Below are 18,775 nucleotides of genomic sequence, written 5' to 3' on the forward strand. Positions count from 1 at the left end.
CCATCCTCCACACGCGCTGACTTTTATAGTCTTCCTCTCTGATGGACGTATTTTCTTGACATTCTTATACAAATGTAATGTCGAAGATACCATTTCAAATTCCGTCTTGTCTGTTGGTGGTCAGGATGTCAGTTGTAAAAATAAGTGTACAATTCTTATGTAAATAAAACATCAGTCTAGCTGAATGGCTCTGCGCCGTTCAGCATTTTGTATTATTATTACTTTATTTGGGAGCAAATTGTCAATCTCCCCAAATATCTCACCCCAGTATGGAGATGTTTACGTTTCTCCTCTGATTTAGCTTCCTGGGATCGTGTAAAAAAGGAGCGGACAATGTCGTATCCTTCAGCCATTAGATCTACCTCGACCAGCTAGGCCTATATTATACATCTTTTAGTCAGTAAATGAAATGGTAATTATAATCAAATATTGATAAATATATATATATATATATATATATATATATATATATATATATAAATAATATAATTTTGCTGCATAAGTGCATTTGTACTTTTAGGCAACTTAAGTAAGACTTTTAATGCAGGAGTATTTGAACATTGTAGTACTGCTACTTTTACCTATGCAAATCATCTGAATACTGCTTCCACCGCCAGCCTGAAACCCAAGAAGTGTATAACAAATAGCTTTTTTGTGGCCGCTGTGGGACTACGTGCCTAAGAGTTTCCCTGCGTATGACATCATTGTCTCCTCCTGCATCTTCGTGTTCTCGTGCTCGAGCTGCTTTCTGTTCGGTGTTGAATGATCTCTCCTCCACTGGGGCAGCCTGAGCCGCTGCGCTGTAAATGGTGAAGTCTTTACCCTCGAAAGCGACAGAGGGCGGAATAAGGAGCACTCTGTACTTGAGGAACAAACAAGTAACCTTCAAAGCAGGAAATTCAAGTGGACCCAGTCTGGAAAAGGTGAGGAAATAAATTGTTTTTCTTTAGGGAATTATTATAATTTACATTAGGAGCGGCTAACGTTGCCGTCAGCTGACTGACAGGCTAACGTTACATACTGTAGCTTGCTATTTGGTTTGTTGCAGTAACGTACCGCGGTCTGTTTTTAATCTCGTCAGTCAAGTAGTCAACTACTTCGTTATGATTAGTCGCCTGTTAACAATGGCACGACATAAATTAGTGTAGGCTATTATACGCATGCCTAAAGCCATTTCACCGCACTGTTAATGTCATACCGATGGTCAGCAGTCCACAGACTCAAGAAACCATTTATGGGAAGATCTTATATAGGCCTACTTTATTATTCATATTGGCTAATGCATGATGACCTAAACCATAGTCTATGCCTAAAACGCATCCTTATTTGCAAGACGGCTACTTAATTAGCAATCATTAAACTCTAATATGCACAAGAGGGAGTATTTTATCTTATTTCATTTTTATAGTCGGTCTTTTCTATCTGCTTTTATAACGTACACAATACAAGTGTGTGGCACTTTAGGAATGCAGTTTCGTTCCTGTATATAGAAAGAATCTGGGACATGTGATTTAAAATCGTCTATCAGTCTATGTCATTTTATACCATGTTATTGATATATCATGACAATATTATGACATTTATGACATTATTATAACAGTTACCAAAATATCAAGGCACTTCATCACATAGATTCAAAAATCCTGTAAATCCAGTAATGTCATTGAGCAATGTTGGCATAATACAACCTAGATGTGACAAAACCTCTGACATTATTTTGTACAGTCTATGTATTTATCCTTACATTTCCCAACTCTACTTCTACTGGATTAAACTATTCCTTCCATTTCATAGGACTCCATGTAGCAGACAACTACCGCTATCCTCTTCTCTAGGAATATCTGGCATAACGCCTATTTATTGGATGAATTCAAATCCAAATATCGTTGTCGTTTCAGAAGAAAATATCACTATTCGCCCGCCCACTTCTGGCTGAGGAACCTGCAGTGCCTGTCTGAGCCTGCCCGCAACAGCAGGTTTAGTGGAGACACATCTGTACTCTGCAATGGCTCTGTTGACTCTGCATAGACTCCCATCCATCTCCACTGCTCCAGTGAGTTCAGTCATCCACATGCTGTGTTGTACACACAAAAAGTAGGGCATTTTGCATCATATCCTCAGATATGTCATTTTTAAAGTTTTCTTTACAAATAGGGTTTCCGACCTGTACGAGCTGTTCATGCTGGACCGTCCAAGTTCTGCATGAAGAGCAGCCATCACTACGTTTGCCTGAAAGATAATAAGGGCCGTTTAAGTTTTTCAGTTGCTGCCAGTGATGTGATTGCATTGATGGGCTTACAGGGCAAACCTGCCACAGATTTAGTCGTCAACATCGTCAAAATGATTTAGCTGCATTTCACATTCATTACAGTGTCAGAGAGTGATTGGATCACCTTATTTCATAGCCACTGTAGGTGTTTAACTTTTATCTCCTCTCATTCTGTCACTCTATCATTAAGATTATTTAACTTTACATCCAAAGCCTGGCTTTTCTTCTGGTCTTTGTCATTGCTAGCTAAACCATAAATGACCTGACTGTGGGTCCAAGTCTCATTTTGTGCATATTTGGTCACATTATCTAATCACTCTACTATCTTAACTTGTGTTTTCTCCTTTTTTCTTCTTCTTCTTCTTCAAACCCTCATCATTCCTCTCCTGGCTCCTGCTCACTTCTCCTCTTTAATTTGTTTTTTTTTTCTTGACTCTGTCTGGACTTGTCAGTTGCGTAACAGGTAATGTTACTGTCTCAAGTTTCTTTCCCTGTTAACCCTTGTTACTACTGCTACTCCTTGCTCTTTTGTGTTTCTTTCTCCTTCCCCTCTCGTGCTCTGTGTTTCTGCTTAATTTGTTATCCTTTCACTAACTCCACCCCCTTAGATTCCTCTTCCCTGTGCTTACACGTCACTCTTTGTGTCTGTCCCCTCACTTCAGTCTTCCACTGCACCTTATCTTTGTTGCACCACATTTCACTCGAGAAATTACTGAACATTGTTTTCCAGCCTTTTCTGTCCACACTTCACAACAGGAAAGACATCACGCACACTGCCTCCAATGTTCCCAGAAGATTTGTCACAGTGTTCCAACACGTTAGTCCTCATCAAGTTAGAAATGTGCCATTTTGGGAGCATTAAAAACAATGTTTACTCATGTTATCTACTGTATTACAACTCCTCATCTGCTTAGAACTTTCTTTGGGGATGAGCATATGTCAACCCCTTTTTCACGATTTCAAACAGTCTGCACAACTGAAATGTTACAGTCTGCTGGAATGTATAGAACAGATCATGTGATTTACAAAAAACTAATTGTAAAAATCATCATTAAAAGAAAAAAAAACCCTTTGAGATAACTGAATCACACAAACACAATAGAAGTTAATTATCTAATTTTTCAGTCTTCTTGATGAGGCTTTCTTGTGATTTGATTTGATTGATTTTTTTTAAGGATGAAAGCCTCCAAAGAAGAGGGAGACTTCAGAAAAGGTAGATGTGCACCAGTGTTGTCTTTGAATTGCCATCTAATAACAGTCCTGACAAAATGATTCCCAGTTGGTGGATTACAGCGGCTGATCTCTGTCTATCTGTAGGGAGAGCTTTGCCCTCGTGAAGGGGGCAGCCCTTCTGCTGGAAGAGGGCAAGGGCGGGGGCCTCAGTGAGGGGGCTCCACCTTCTTCTGTAAAAGAAGGCGGTGGAGCTCCACGGCACAGACAACTTCATGCCATGGTTGAACAGCTCCGACCAGAAGATACCATCAAGCTGGTGAGGCCTCATGTTTACCTGCAGTTTGCAAATCAAATCAGTAAAAGTTGACATGCAGGAAGAATTTTGCTTGGTAAGCTAAGTAATCCTTTTCCATCAACATGTATAATCATATATCTCAGGTAAAGGTCATAACATCAGTACGTATAGTTCAATCATATATCGAGTTGATTATGGTGGAATCATCTTGCTAATTTGAGAGCAGTTCTGACTGTTGGAGTAATTCACTTCTTCTGTTCAGTCAGACCGTCACATAGTGAGAAGTTTAAACATGGTCCAACAGTTTACCTGTGAAAAATGATTAGGCTTGAGTTGATGCACCAGAGCAGGCACTCCGAATGCAAAACGTCTCACACACATCACACCTAATCAATTTAATTTGATTGTAATTATTATACGATTAATTGTACAGATGTAAGTGGAAAGTGTGCTGTGGCTGGGACACATCAGATAGACAGTCTTATTCTATAAGTTGTTAAAGGTCCCATGGCATGAAAATTTCACTTTATGAGGTTTTTTTTAAACATTAATATGAGTTCCCCCAGCCTGCCTATGGTCCCCAGTGGCTAGAAATGGCGATAGGTGTAAACCGAGCCCTGGTATCCTGCTCCACCTTTGAGAAAATGAAAGCTCAGATGGGCCAATCTGGAATCTCCTCCTTATGACCTCATAAGGAGCAAGGTTACCTCCCCTTTCTCTGCTTTGCCCGCCCAGAGAATTTGGCCCACCCATGAGAAAGAGAGAGACATCATGGCTTGCAAACAAGCAAAGTGGCAGTTGGTCAAGGCCACACCCCCACCCTCCACCTTGCCCCCCCCCTCTCTCCTCCTCAATAGCATTTAAAGCTACAGACACAGAAATGGCACATACTAAGTAAAGCTCATTGTGGGACAGGCTCTAGTGGCTGTAATTCTGCACCAAGGCTGAATTTCGGGAAAGAGACTTCAGATATAGTATTAAGGGACCACTAAAGGCCTATATAAAAGCATCCAAAAAGCAGCATGTCATAGGACCTTTAAGGACAACATGACTATGGGATATTAAAGTTTAATGTAAACATGTAAGCTGAACTCCACATCAATGGACTATACTGTATACTGTTCTGTACTAGCTATGCATGTTTCAGTCCAGTACTGCAAAACAACATATTTCTGATGCTTTCCAAAGCATTCCACAGATTTTTGGATTAAGCAGTAATTTGTTCAGGCAGCTGCTGGATTCATTTCAGCTCTAAAATGTGAAAGCGTGCTGCAGAGACCTGAAACATCCCTTATGCTGAACACTAAGTTGTTTTTTATTGCATCAGTTATGTTATTATTCCACAGTGATACAGCTGAAATCCTGACAAATTCAAATTCAGAAGATAAACAAAAAAATCGTACATCTTTTATTCAGTAGTCAGCTCTTATAGTCATGGTTTAAGAAATGCCCACTAGGACTTGAATACACCACTTTCACCTGTATCACCATGCATCAATGTGGGAAGAAGGACTAATAATTGTGTGTGATGGACTATCCAGAAATATATTTAAACCAGTGTGGATGGCAGAAAAAAATTAAACAATACATCTAAAACATAATGGAGTTACTGGGCTAAAACATGTGAAAAGAGCACAGGAGTGGTCATTTAAGCGGATTATAGCCAGTATATGTGTTTCTCTTTTAAAAACAACATTGACTTCCCTAATTTGATTTTCCCAGACTTCAGAGGAAACATGTTGCATATAAGTACATTAATTGTACTTGTCCTCTCTCCTTTTTGTCTCCCTGCTGCTCTCGTCCTCTGCACTGTCATGCAGGCGGTGCAGTTGGAGTCCATCAGCACGGTTAGAGTCAGGTATCTGATCATTGTCTCCACCCTCGGCAAAAAACACGAGAGCATCCTACTGGGCATGGATTTTCCCAACTCAGAGAGGTGTGTGTAACCAAGATGCAGGTGTACTGTGTCACAGAGATAAGATTTCCGTTCAGTTCATAATTTCTGGTTTAGCTACCACAAGTCACTATTCCTGTGTCCTCCCTGCCTCTTTGCAGTGATCAGTGCACCATCGGTCTGGTTCTGCCAGTATGGAGCGACACCCAGGTGTATCTGGATGGAGACGGGTAAGAACTATTTAAAAAAAAGGGAATGAGGAATAAATTGAAAGTGTAAATGCACAAGCAGGGAGTTTGTGAGGCTGCAGCACAGATGGTGCAGCCTGATGTCTGGGATTCTGGCCAGAGATAATGTGAATGAGTAATGGCCTCTCTATTTATGGAGCTGAATCATTCTTCATAAATTACAACTGCTCCTATCACTCACTCAGACCCTTACATAAGCATGGAGATCATGCATTTGTGCTCTGAAATGAAAGTAAAGTATGTTTGGCTTCTTTCTGAATCAGTAAAGATTCACTATCACTAAAAGCAACTCCCTTGTTACATTGTGGGGCATCCAGAACCCCAAACATCTACTAACTCAGTTTTAGTGTCGATTGTAGTGACCTTAACAACCAGCTATGCTTTGATTAAAATGGGTGAGGCTGTTTTTATGGCTTGTGGCCACTCATTTCAGTGTTCTTATTAGCCGTCGATGCTAAGAGGAGGATGTAGAGAAGGGCACTGAAACTGAGAGTTAACAGTGCTAAAAACAGTCGAGCTCTGCTGTGGACTGCTGTGTTTTAACTCATCTGCTGTCGCATGATGTGTAAAAAAAAAAAAAAAAAAAAAGCTCTGATCGGCTGCCATGTCACAGGAGCATGTTCACCCTCATCAGTCTGGTTCACACCTCCAACTGTGCTAATTCCTCTCTCTCTGTCCTCACATTCTTCACAAGAACCATCACAAATTTACACTGAATAATTTCTCTGTCTTCTTCGTTGTAGTCCAACAGTGCTTCTAATAAGTATTACTTCCTCAGTTCTCTCTTTCTGCTCTTTATTCTCAGTATTGTAGCTTATACTTCTTTCTTTTTTTTCCACAGTGGTTTTAGCGTTACGACAGCTGAAGAGATCAGAATTTTTAAGCCTGTTTCAATGCAGACCATGTGGTGAGTGAAAATGCTGACCCCCACGCATTAATGTTAAAACATTAATGTCCCTACTATGGCATGCAGTGCACATCACTTCTGCATTTCTAACCTCTGTAGCTCCTTTCTGAGGTTTTCATTGTCCTCAAATATACATCATCTTCTGTCCCCCGCCTCCCTGCCGCTGTAAGGTCAGTGCTGCAGGCGTTGCACGGCTGCTGCGAGCGAGCGGTCAAGGCAGCAGTGATCCCAGGCAACGGCCTGGAGTGGGCCCAGCACTACCACCAGCACATCGAGTCAGACCGCTTCTGCCTCAACGAGTGGGAAGCTATGAACGACCTAGAGTCGGTCCGCAGGGACAGTAATGGACAGAGGTAAGTAAAATACAAGTACTTCTAAACTGTAGTTAAAGTGCTCATATTATGCTTTTTTGCTTTTTCCCTTTCCTTTATTGTGTTATATATCTTTTTGTGCATGTTATAGGTTTACAAAGTGAAAAAGCCCAAAGTCCACCCCAAAGGGAGTTACCATCTCCAAAAGAAAACACTGTTCACAAACTGCTCCAAACAGCTCTGTTGTAGTCCAGCCTTCACTTTGTAACACGTTATAATGCTCGCCTAGCTGCTAGCATGGCACGACCTCATGCTCTGCAACTGACTAGCTAGCAGTGCTGACCTAGGTACTGCGCATGTGCGACTCCCAACAAAGATGGAACAGAAGTGAGATGCCTCACTTACAGATCCATTTTTTGCGACACGACTGAAGCGTAGTGTCGCGACGTCATACATCCATTGTTGATGATCCACGCCCTCGACCGGCAGCTGATTGGACGAACGCGTCACGTGGGTCTGGCTGCTCCTGAATTTCAAAACGACCATCATGGCACCTCATTCAGAATACGATCTCGTAGCAGCATTTTTTCAAATGCAGCGCTGCCTTCCCGGGATGCTTTGCAGGCGCGTTAAAGTCACTTGACGTCACTCATAGGAATAAAGTGGAGCGTGGCGCGACAGAAGCGTCGCACGGCCAGGTGGATCAGCACTGTCACTCTGCAGCTAAAACGGAGAGCTCAACACGCAGGGTGAAAAGAGGAGCTGCAGCAGTGTGCAGTACAACAAAAATATGGTGTTTTTTGAAAATTAAACCGTGTAAACCTATTCTGATATTTGAAATTTATTGTTAGGAGGATAACCCCTTGAGATGAAGCATCTCGTTTTCGAGGGGGTCCTCGAGACATAAGACAAAGACAATACAGCACATGTACATTCACACTCGCTAAAGCTCTCCCTCATCCCGCCTCACCCCACCCGCCCCACCGACTCCTTATTGGAAACAAATCCATGTATAAAACATATTGCAGTATTAAGAGGCATGACAACATTTAGCCCATACATACACATATGTATATACATACTGTACATATATACATATATATATACATACCCACACCTACACCCATACTCGCATGTATACACACAAATAAAAGGAAAGGACAAAAAGTATCCAGAATATTTGGGTATATAAAACAAAATGAGGAAAACATTTAGAGCAGCTGTTTGCATGCAAGTAAGTAAAGAGCGATGTTTTGAAGGAGTGCAAAGAAGTGACAGATCTTAGAGACCCAGGCAGGCTATTCCAGTCTGAAGGGGCTTTAAATTTAAAGGTATGTCTACCACTGTCTTTGTAGATGTTTGGCACAGTGAAGAAGAGATATTCAGTGTCTCAATCTATAGCTGGGCCTATATATAATTAAATATTCCTTCAGGTAAGGAGGATAATCAGAGTACACACATTTAAAAATAACCTGGTACCAGTGATACTGTCTTCTGGCTTTTGGTGATAATAAAAGTAATAAAAGTTCAGTGAGTCATACATTACGCTGTGGTGAGTAGTAAGAGGACATCTCAGCACAAATCTGCATATATTATTGAAAGCAACATTTAATGCTTTCAGATTTGATTCTGATGTGTTTTGATACATCCGCATAGTCTAATATAGGAAATATTAACTGACACAATTCTTAACCTAATCAATTGAGAGAAACAGTTAATAGAGCGATACAATATTCGTAAATTACAGTTGATCTTTTTTACAACAGAATTAATATGATACCTAAAGGAAAGTTGTGAATCAAGCCAAAGGCCCAGATATTTAAGTTCATCAACTTGTACAAGTGGAGTATCGTCTAAGAATGTAAGTGAAAGATTGTTATCTTGATTCATTGTAGCTGATCTGGTAGGGAACAGTATGCTATATGACTTTTTCTTATTCAGTAGGAGGTGGTTGGATTGGAACCAAAGTTGAATGGCATTAAAGTTAGATTGCAGTGAGGATTGAATCTTAGAGACAGACACATTAGATGTGTAGATCACTGTGATATAACCTCTAAATACAATTATGAACCTGAAAATAAGCAAAATATAAGCACTTTAAGTGTAGTAATATATTTAGTTACATTCCACCTCTGCTATGAATGTGGAAATACAATGAAAGTTGTCAGCTTGTACTTTAAGTTTCCCTTGTTCTTGCTTGGGAAGCTCGGCAGACCGCATTTCCAACGAGGTGCTGATCAAAGAGCATCTGAGAGACATCATGAGGACTGAAGACCTGGACAATCTCACGTCTAAAATGGTAAGACATGTGGGCCGATATAAAGAGGAAGTTGGCTTGAAGAGTGTCAGAGAACTACTAGGGGAAAATAATAATAGGTCACAAAAAAAGAGAATGTATGTATGCCTGTATAACTTGATCTTTCCTTTGCTACTGTAGGTGCACTCTGCCCTGGAGACCAGGATAGGCTTTGACATGAGACCCTTTAAGGAGTACATTGACAACGAGATCCTGGTCACTATGGCTCAGATGGACAAACCTTCCAAAATATTTGACTACCTTTACCTGGTAAGTGATTGCTGGGCTTCAAAGACAGTAATGATCTTCATTTTACCAGCATGGCAAGAAGCCTTTCTTATGCTTTAGGCAATAAACTGACGGAAGTGTGCTTTTTATCAGGATGTTAATGTGAGCGTAACTTCCCCTTTGTGGAACATCTGTGTTGACAACGATAGGGAAGACGTCTCTGTTGGCCCTTTCCTTTTTGTCATGTGACCTCAAGTGAACCTCTCCTTTATCTGGTTTCAGGGCTCTGAGTGGAACGCAGCTAACTTTGAGGAGCTGCAGAAAAACAAGTCAGTGTTTTTCACCTGCAACATTTTTCTATAGCTCTGTGTATTAGTGTTGTTGTTGTCCATCTCTAGTTCCAATTGTCTCATGACATGGGTAAAACTGAATTGTGCATTGTGTTTTGCTTAGTCACCACTGTTTTACTAAGTGTGTGTCTGTATGTTTTTCAGTGTGGGCTATATTCTGAATGTGACAAGGGAGATTGACAACTTTTTCCCAGAGTCCTTCACTTATATGAACATCAGAGTGTACGATGTGGAAGCCACCGACCTGCTCTCTCACTGGACAGACACGTACAACTTCATCAACACTGCAAGGTAGTCCTGAAACCCCAAACACACCAGAAAACAATTAAAATACAAACTTGTCAAAAGGCATTGTCCTGTATTTTGCAGTACTACAACTGTAGACAATCACATTGCTACCACATCACATTTAGATTTGTCCAGCTAAAATCATATCAGTAATAACATGTTTCATACTTCCGACTGCTGCAACCAGACTGAAGCTCAATCAGGAGGTGGAATGTTTGACACTAAATCCCCTGATACTAAAAGTTGATTTGTACCAACAGTCCATGATAACCTCCTGTATTGTTACACAGACCAGTACAGATTGTCTACAGTCCTTTAAAGCAGGTGTTCAACATTTTTGGAAAATACACATAGAGTTAGATGATAAGATTGATACCACTCTCACATGTGTCTGCCAAATATGAAGCTAGACCCACAAGATGGTTATCTTAGCACAAAGACTTGAATCAGATAGCCCAGCCTAGCCTAGCGTGTGGGGTACCTCAAGGTTCAATTCTGGTATCTCTCTTATTCAACCTATATATGCTCCCACTAGGCCTAATTATGAAAAAAAAAACAATCACTTACCATTACAATGCAGACGACACATTATACATAGCTCTCTCATCAAGTGACTTTGCCCCCGTAGACTCACTGCGTCTATGCATTGACCAAATCAATGGCTGGATGTGCCACAGTTCCCAGCAACTAAACAAAGATAAGACTGATGTAATTGTCTTTGGTACCACTGAAGAAAGGCTGAAAATGTAGGCACATCTTAATTCCCTTTTTTTGAAGCCTTAAAAGCCAAGTAAGAAATATTGATATCATTATTAAGTCAGATCTTGATTTTAACTCCCACATCCAATTTATTAAAAAGAATCTGCCTATTACCATCTTAAAAACATAGCAAGAATTAAAGGATACATGTCAAAACAAAGACCCAGAAAAAGTAATTCACGCTTTTATCTCCAGTAGGTTAGAATACTGTAACAGTATCTCAGGCCTTCCCAAAAACGCTACAGCTCATGCAGAATGCTGCTGCCAGAGTTCTAACTAAGACTAAGAAAATTGAACGTATTTCACTAGTTCTCAGGTCTCTGCATTGGCTACTAGTCTATCATAGAATTGACTTCAAAATACTGCTACTTGTTTGCAAATCAATCAATGGTCTATGCCCAAAATACATCTCTGACTTGCTTCTACACTATGAACCCTTTAATAATAATAATAATAATAATAATAATATTTCATTATATTTATATAGCGCTTTATCATAGACACTAAAAGTGCTTCTGGGGGGGGTACTCTCTACCACCACCAATGTGTAGCACCCACCTGGGTGATGCACGGCAGCTTTACGACGCCAGATGCTCACCACACATCAGCTCAGTAGCAGTAGACTTCTTAGGTCCTCAGGGATCGGTCTGCTAACTGTTCCTAGGACCAAAACAAAACACGGTAAAGCTGCTTTCAGTTCTTATGCTCCACATTATTGGAATAAACTTCCAGAAGGTCTTAGATCTGCCTCAACTCTGGTCATTTTTAAAAATAGGCTCAAAATGTTTGATTGCCTCTACTGCCTGGTAAACTCTGCCTAAATTGCTGCACTAAATTTGCACTAAAAATATCTTGTTGTCTTAGTATGTTTTATACACTTTTTTAAAATTATTTTCTTTTAAATGGTCTTTTTGTACATTTTGTGTAAAGCACTTTGAATTGTCTCTGTGTATGAAAATGTGCTATATAAGTAAACCCACCTTGCCTGGCTCTGTCCAATAGTAACAAATCTGTCCAACAGCTCCTCTAAAGCTCACTAATTGCTGGACTATTTCTTGGCTCTTAGCAGTTGCCTGGCAACCGGTGGACACTACAGGAAGTTACTGTGTTCCTGGCCAAGAAAATAGTCCCAAAAGAGCTCTTTAAAACGTTGTTTGTACACTTTGGTTTTTGTATGGATTAAACAAACGGTAATATAACGTGTTAATTTATGATTTTCAGAGGTGCTGGTAGGCAGATTTCTTTTAACTATGGACAGGCTAGCTGTATGCTAAGCTAAGCTTACTGGCTGTAGACTTAGAGACTTAGACTTAGACTTCTCTTTATTGATCCTTTTGGGATGACTCCTGCAAGGAAATTAAATATCCAGCAGCAGATTTTAGCAGCATACAAACAAAACACTCTTTAAATAAAGAGGTATAGAAAACAAAAAATACAGTATAGCTTAGCTTCATATTGAGCGCACACACACAAGAGAGTGCTATCAGTCATCTCATCTAACTCTGCCAGAAAAGTGAATAAGTGCATTTCTTAAAATGTTTAACTCCTGCTTTATATCATGTACTTTGTTCCTAGCTTTGCCTCACCAGCAAAGTTGCTGCAGTTTTGAGTTGTCACATTGTGACTAATACTTCCATTCAGTTAATTATCCTTTCACTATTTGTCAAGCAAAATACCTAAATAACTGAGTGAGTTCCTCTTGATCTTTGTGTATCGCAGGAAAAGTGGACAGGCCGTGTTGGTGCACTGTAAGATGGGCGTTTCTCGCTCGGCATCCACGGTGATCTCCTACGCCATGAAGCAGCAGCACTGGTCACTGGATATGGCGTTGTCCTACGTTAGGAGTTGCCGGTCCATTGTCAAGCCCAACGAAGGCTTCATGAAGCAGCTGCACACCTACAGCGGCATCCTCAATGCAAGGTCAGCCATGGTGTTTGGTATAATGCTCTATAAAGATCTCTGTTCCAAAATGGTAAAGCTTTGCTGACATAACAATTACAAAACAATATCAACATGTTTGTTTGTTTGCTGCTGTCTGTGGCTTTTTGAGGTATTGATTTGTGGGCTTATGTAAGAATTGTGCTGTTATGTTTTTTCATCGTTCCAGCCAGCAGCGTCACAGCGCACTCTGGAGGCGAAAGTCGAGAGACCAAAGACAAAAGTCAGTACGCAAGGAGGAGGGAGGGGAGAAAAGAAATCCAGCAGAGGAAGAAGAGGAGGATGATGATGATGATGATTATGAGGGACTTGATGATTATGAGCCGGGTGATGAGGAGGATGCAGAGAGTCTAGATGAAAAAGATTTGGGTAGCCCAGATGAAATAGAAGATCCAGAGGAACACACAGAGGTAATTAGTTACATCACTGATATGTTATTAGAGTTTTAAATCCTGCAGATGTTTAATCTTCAATCCTTTTATCTTCCAAAACACACCCAGGTGTTTGAAGAGCCCCCCCCCCAGTCTGAGAACAACCAGTGGCCGGGGCAGACAGGACCACCAGACGCCTGTCCTACTATCAAAGTAAATGAAGAACCAGACAAGGTGATCAGACTGCCTGGCACAAATGTACGCATGCACACACACACACACACACACACACACACACACACACACACACACACACACACACACACACACACACACACACACACACACACACACACACACACACAGAAAGACGTTCCTGCAATGTATAGATAGATGTGTCCACACTCACTTTTCCTCTCTCTCATCCCAAGGTTGCTCTGAGTGCTAATCGCAGTGGCAGGATGAACCTCTTCTCCCTCATGCAGTCCATCAGCGAGGAGGATAAAGGACGTGAACAGGTAAATGAAGCCGAGCGCCAGTATCTCTTTCATGCTCTTTATAGTTTAGTTGCACACACAAATGGCTGATTTGTAAGTTGAGGAAATTCAGAGGAGCTTTGTGTTGAAATTAACTCCAGAATGAGGTGTGCGATACAAGCAATATGAGTTTAGTCGGTACTGAAAGTGCAAAATACAATCTCACTTTAATTTTGATAGTTGAAGTTCTTTTGTATTTAAAATAAAATCTCACTTTTTGATTTAAAGAGATATATCTTATCGTTCTTTCCCGGATTTAAGGTTGGAAAACTGTCAAAATCTTTGTTGAGTGCCAATGCTTAAATTTAGCTGCTCTGTAAGATACACTTTCACTTCTTTGTTGCCTTCAAAGCTGCTTGGCAGTCCGAGGGAGTCTCCTGGGCAGCGGAGGCGTAGCCAAGGGCGACGGGGTCTGATTCACCAGAGAGCATGTGTGGATGTCTCACCTGAACCACGAAGCCTGCCAGACACCGGTCAAAGCAAACCCTAAAGTGATCAAAGGGATGGAAGAGCATAGACAGGAGGGAGAGGGATCCATTAAGGAGGAATTATATGGTGGGGAGAAATAATCCTGAAAACACCTGAAGGAAAGTGTGCGCTGGTAATATCTATGCTAAGGTTTTCATACAATGATACACTCTATCTTTATATTTGAGATATTTAGATGATGAACGTTTTAATTTGTTTCATTGCATATCTCTTTTAATAATTATTACAGCTGATGGTTCACTGTTGTTAAAATGATCTTGCTGTAGAGCCAGCATATCTGAAGGCTGAAGTCATTATCAGTGTACATTGTAGTATTATGTTTATCAGTGTTTTAGAGTCACATACATAAGTACTGGTCTCTCCCTCAGTGTTCCCTCTCCCCTTCTTCAGCTCTTGCATCAACACTCCAGAGATGATATCTATGCAATTACTGTTTTCCTTTCTTTTTTCTCTATATATGAGTATGCTGCCAATCCGAGGTAGATGGTTTTAAATGTTTTTCACAAGATGTTCATTGTTGACGGATGGGAGGGTTTCACTGTATGTAAGCTGTGCATCATGGACCAAGTCAGGGCCAGTTTTATGGCACTAGCCTGTTCCTGTTCCTATTCCAATGTGCCAATGAATATATTACATAGAAAATATTTTATCATGTCAGTATGTTAAGAACCAAAGTCTCCAATTTTAGTTTTGATTCATTCTATTTAAACACCAGGGCTGCATGAGTGCCTTGTACCTGAGAATGAAATACGACTCTATGACTGGTGTTTTTACTACGCGGTGGTGGCTGCATATTGTATGTATGAATCTTGTACTGTTTCTCTAATTGCAGTACAAATGTGACTCCCCAAAGTGTTGCATGTATGCATATACAGTCATGTGAAAAAATTAGGACACCCATGCTAAAGTTGACTAAAAAGAGGAATAAAAAAATCATCTTTTGGAAATTGATCTTAATGCCTTAATTACAAAAAATTAGGAAAAATCCAATCTTTTAAGGACACCAATTTTCTTTGTGAATGAATAATGTATCGTCAATAAATAAATGTTCTTCCTTAAAATACAGGGGGCATAAGTAAGTACACCCCTATGTTAAATTCCCATAGAGGCAGGCAGATTTTTATTTTTAAAGGCCAGTTATTTCATGGATCCAGGATACTATGCATCCTGATAAAGTTCCCTTGGCCTTTGGAATTAAAATAGCCCCACATCATCACATACCCTTCACCATACCTAGAGATTGGCATGGGGTACTTTCCATAAAATCATCTCTCAATGCAAATCAAACCAGCTATTAGGCTAACTGAAATAAAACCATGCCAATCTCTAGGTATTTATTTAAAAATAAAAATCTGCCTGCCTCTATGGGAATTTAACATAGGGTGTACTTATTTATGCCCCCTGTATTTTAAGGAAGAACATTTATTTATTTACGATACATTATTCATTCACAAAGAAAATTGGTGTCCTTAAAGATTGGATTTTTCCTCATTTTTTTAATTAAGGCATTAAGATCAATTTCCTAAAGATAATTTTTTTATTCCTCTTTTTAGTCAACTTTAGCATGGGTGTCCTAATTTGTTCACATGACTGTATATACACACAGTATGTATGTATCAACCCCTAATTGCTAATGACCTGGGTGCATGTTATGTGTGTTTATACAAACATGCGAGAGCAAATGTTCAGGGTTTTCTCATGTATTTATATTGACGTTTAATGGACTGAGGTAAATTATTAAAAATACTGTTTTTAGACTTCTGATCACTGGATGCTGATCTGGAATATTCGTATTTCATGCTGGTGTTACTTTAACTGAACCCAAGCTAAAGCTTACTTTATTTAACCTGCATGCTCTCCGTTAAAGAAAACATGCACTTTATAATCCCACAGCACACACTGTCCCCACTGCCTGAGCCAACATCACACTGTACTATGAATAAAATGATCAATTGTTTTTTTTCTTTTCTTTTCCGTATCTCTATGCCTTATTGTATTAAGCTCTTCACTGTCTGTGCCTCACTCTTGTTTACATGAAGCCCTATGAGTGGAAAAAATAAATGATTATACTCAAACCGAACGCTTTTTTTCTTGATTAACTAATACACCAGAGGAGGACTGCTTCTGCTCAGAAACATTTTATCTACAAGAGACAAAGCCCAGGAACAAGCAACCTTTACTTTCATCATCTTTATATCGGTACAGTCATAATTCACAAAAGAGTAGAGGCTAAGGGATACAGGGGACATTTTTACAAAACAATAGATGCAATAGATGACATCTAAATTCAGATACTGATGTATTTCCTTCTGGGTTCACTGAGGATGATTCCTCCCTCTTTCATTGCCGACCTAAATGACTGAACCTGTGAAAGAGAAAAGTCAACGAGAGAAAAACATGAAGCAGCTGATGACTTAAGGAAAAAGGCAAATCAATTTTCTAACGGCAGTTTGTGCTGCATGTACTCACAGCGTCAGAGCGGTACGTCCAGGGAATAGCCCTGTACACCATCCTGGTGATGCCAGCCTGCTGGCATCGGTGTGCCAGCACCTCACCCACAGCCTGGCACGCTGCCACGCAGCTTGTGGAAGCCAGCTCTTTCTTCAGTGACCACTCCTTGGTTGAACAGGAAAGCACCGGGACAGGAGAGCTGCTGGAGAACACGTGTGCCGTTACATGGTGCTGGGTGCGAGAAAACTCCAACCTGAAAAGACGAGAGATACAAACATGACGAAACGGAATTGAGAGGGGCAGGAGGAATAGAATATAGAAAAGTATCTTTTTTTTGTCCACCAGGGTGGCAATTTGTCTTTGACTCACCAAACAAGAAACAACAGCATAAAAACCAGACAAGCAGGTAGTCAAACAAATACATAGGGAATTTAGATCTGCAGGATTAAATGCCTGGTAAAGATACATTTATGTAGTTCTGATTTTACTCTATGTACTCAGGTCTCCCATAATAATAAGATATCAGTCTAACTGATTCAATTAAGGTCTGCAGTTACAGTACGAGCGTTAATACAGACTAAGGAAGAGCCACACAGAATGTGCATTTTTATCTTTTGTACATATGAAATTGACAGCAGTTGTTTGACAGTGTGATGAACATCAACAGGAAAATTAAACACTTGATTTTACGATGCACCTCTGTTACATGCTCCCTGCCCTGCTCTGTTTTTCCTCTGTTCATCTCAGGTGTTCCTGATAGCTGACTGAGGGTGGCCCCGCCCCCAGATATTAATAAGAGAGGCTGGGAGACAGAAATCTCTCTCTGAGACTGAAGCAGCACTGATCACCGTTGTCTTCTGCCGTTTTCTGTTATCTTCTTTTGTGTTTCATTGCTTTGAGGATGGAGGTCTGGTAGTCTAGTTTTCGCGGCTTTGTTTCTATTAGTTAGTCTACTCTTTAGTTTAGTTTGGGGGGGGGTTCTGGGTCCTAGGGCCCTTGATGGGTTGGCTCAGGCTTCTTCCCTTCTTTTTTTCTTTTTGGCCAGACCTCCAGACTCTCATAGTTTTGGTTTAATCAATAATAGTTAATTTGTGAATAAACCTTAATTTACTTTAACTATCCTCGGGTTTGGGTGTTATTAGATGTTGACGGTCACATTTAAATTGTGTTTGTTTGCTGTGGCCGTAGCACCTATCTAATCAAGTTTGTGATATTTTAACGCGCGCGCGCGCACACACACACACACACACACACACACACACACACACACACACACACACACACACACACACACACACACACACACACACACACACACACACACACACACACACACACACACACACACACACACACACACACACACACACACACACACACACACCTGTGGTAGAATTCCCGGTGAGGCCAGATCGTCTTCCAGCCCCGGTCCTTCACAGCCAGAGCCATCTGCTCCAGGTTCCGGGGGTTTCTGTTCACAAATGTCGGGTTCACGGCTTCATTGTCATGTGCGCGGGGCTCCGGCTGAGAGGCTGGCTGACTCAGACACCGTGCTGGACAACAGACAGCTTTCATAAAACAAATACTACAGATAAACACACCAAAGCTATACGGTGAGCTGTACACAAAATATGATTCGCATAACAGACAAAACAGCTGTGATTATAATAACTTAGCTAACTCACCTGTCTGGTTTGTAGCCATAACTGGACGACATCGTTGAATTTGACCTAACAACCGTACACTGCGACTGATTACGCGCAAAGCCATCTCCTTCTCAGCTTCTTTTACTTCATGAATTAAAATAAAAGTCCAGTCAACGTGCTACCATCCGGTAAAACGTTAAGCCCTTAAAAATACGAAAACATCTTTGACTCTTGCTATCGGATAAGAATTCACCGTGACATGTGGAGCGCCATCTTTGACATTCAGACAACATCCGGGTCACTTGCACTGACAGAAACAAACACCA

At 40.6% G+C, this 18,775-nt stretch overlaps 2 protein-coding genes across 6 annotated transcripts; one reads left to right on the plus strand and one right to left on the minus strand.

The window, feature by feature from the left end:
- The first annotated feature begins 723 nt into the window (after positions 1-723).
- On the plus strand, positions 724-16,432 carry si:ch211-203d1.3 (protein phosphatase Slingshot homolog 3). 3 transcript variants are annotated; one of them, XM_031319533.2, is made up of 18 exons: positions 724-923; positions 1,899-2,053; positions 3,445-3,482; positions 3,587-3,758; positions 5,558-5,673; positions 5,793-5,861; positions 6,721-6,786; positions 6,957-7,139; positions 9,303-9,396; positions 9,535-9,663; positions 9,904-9,950; positions 10,116-10,262; positions 12,738-12,938; positions 13,126-13,366; positions 13,457-13,561; positions 13,759-13,845; positions 14,216-15,226; positions 15,959-16,432. In XM_031319533.2, exons 2-17 carry the CDS (start codon positions 2,006-2,008, stop codon positions 14,351-14,353), a joined length of 1,881 nt encoding a protein of 626 aa, XP_031175393.1. In that variant the 5' UTR covers positions 724-923; positions 1,899-2,005; the 3' UTR covers positions 14,354-15,226; positions 15,959-16,432. The 3 variants fall into 3 exon arrangements, with proteins under 3 accessions (XP_031175393.1, XP_031175394.1, XP_035863375.1); XM_031319534.2 differs by having other exon boundaries at positions 1,902-2,053; XM_036007482.1 differs by lacking the exon at positions 724-923 and adding an exon at positions 2,722-2,732.
- Positions 16,433-16,477: 45 nt separating this feature from the next.
- mrpl18 (mitochondrial ribosomal protein L18) lies at positions 16,478-18,769 on the minus strand. Of its 3 annotated transcripts, none has more exons than XM_031319535.2 (4): positions 18,489-18,769; positions 18,188-18,371; positions 16,822-17,056; positions 16,478-16,717 (listed from the first exon to the last, which is right to left on the minus strand). In XM_031319535.2, the coding sequence occupies exons 1-4, from the start codon at positions 18,571-18,573 to the stop codon at positions 16,640-16,642; spliced, it is 582 nt and encodes a 193-aa protein (XP_031175395.1). In that variant the 5' UTR covers positions 18,574-18,769; the 3' UTR covers positions 16,478-16,639. The 3 variants fall into 3 exon arrangements, with proteins under 3 accessions (XP_031175395.1, XP_031175398.1, XP_031175396.1); XM_031319538.2 differs by having other exon boundaries at positions 18,188-18,388; XM_031319536.2 differs by having other exon boundaries at positions 18,188-18,356; positions 18,489-18,767.
- Positions 18,770-18,775: the final 6 nt, after the last annotated feature.

This window comes from Sander lucioperca, chromosome 1 (assembly GCF_008315115.2).
Source record: "Sander lucioperca isolate FBNREF2018 chromosome 1, SLUC_FBN_1.2, whole genome shotgun sequence".
In the NCBI taxonomy this organism is placed as follows: domain Eukaryota; kingdom Metazoa; phylum Chordata; class Actinopteri; order Perciformes; family Percidae; genus Sander; species Sander lucioperca.

Coding starts and splice junctions, on each gene's coding strand:
- si:ch211-203d1.3 (XM_031319533.2), top strand. CDS start 2,006: ATGGCTCTGTTGACTCTGCATAGACTCCCATCCATCTCCACTGCTCCA. Junction 7,140..9,302: donor AGGGACAGTAATGGACAGAG/GTAAGTAAAATA, acceptor TTGCTTGGGAAG/CTCGGCAGACCGCATTTCCA. Junction 12,939..13,125: donor AGCGGCATCCTCAATGCAAG/GTCAGCCATGGT, acceptor TCATCGTTCCAG/CCAGCAGCGTCACAGCGCAC.
- mrpl18 (XM_031319535.2), bottom strand. CDS start 18,573: ATGGCTTTGCGCGTAATCAGTCGCAGTGTACGGTTGTTAGGTCAAATT. Junction 18,372..18,488: donor TATGGCTACAAACCAGACAG/GTGAGTTAGCTA, acceptor GTTTTATGAAAG/CTGTCTGTTGTCCAGCACGG. Junction 17,057..18,187: donor CACCGGGAATTCTACCACAG/GTGTGTGTGTGT, acceptor TCGTCTTTTCAG/GTTGGAGTTTTCTCGCACCC.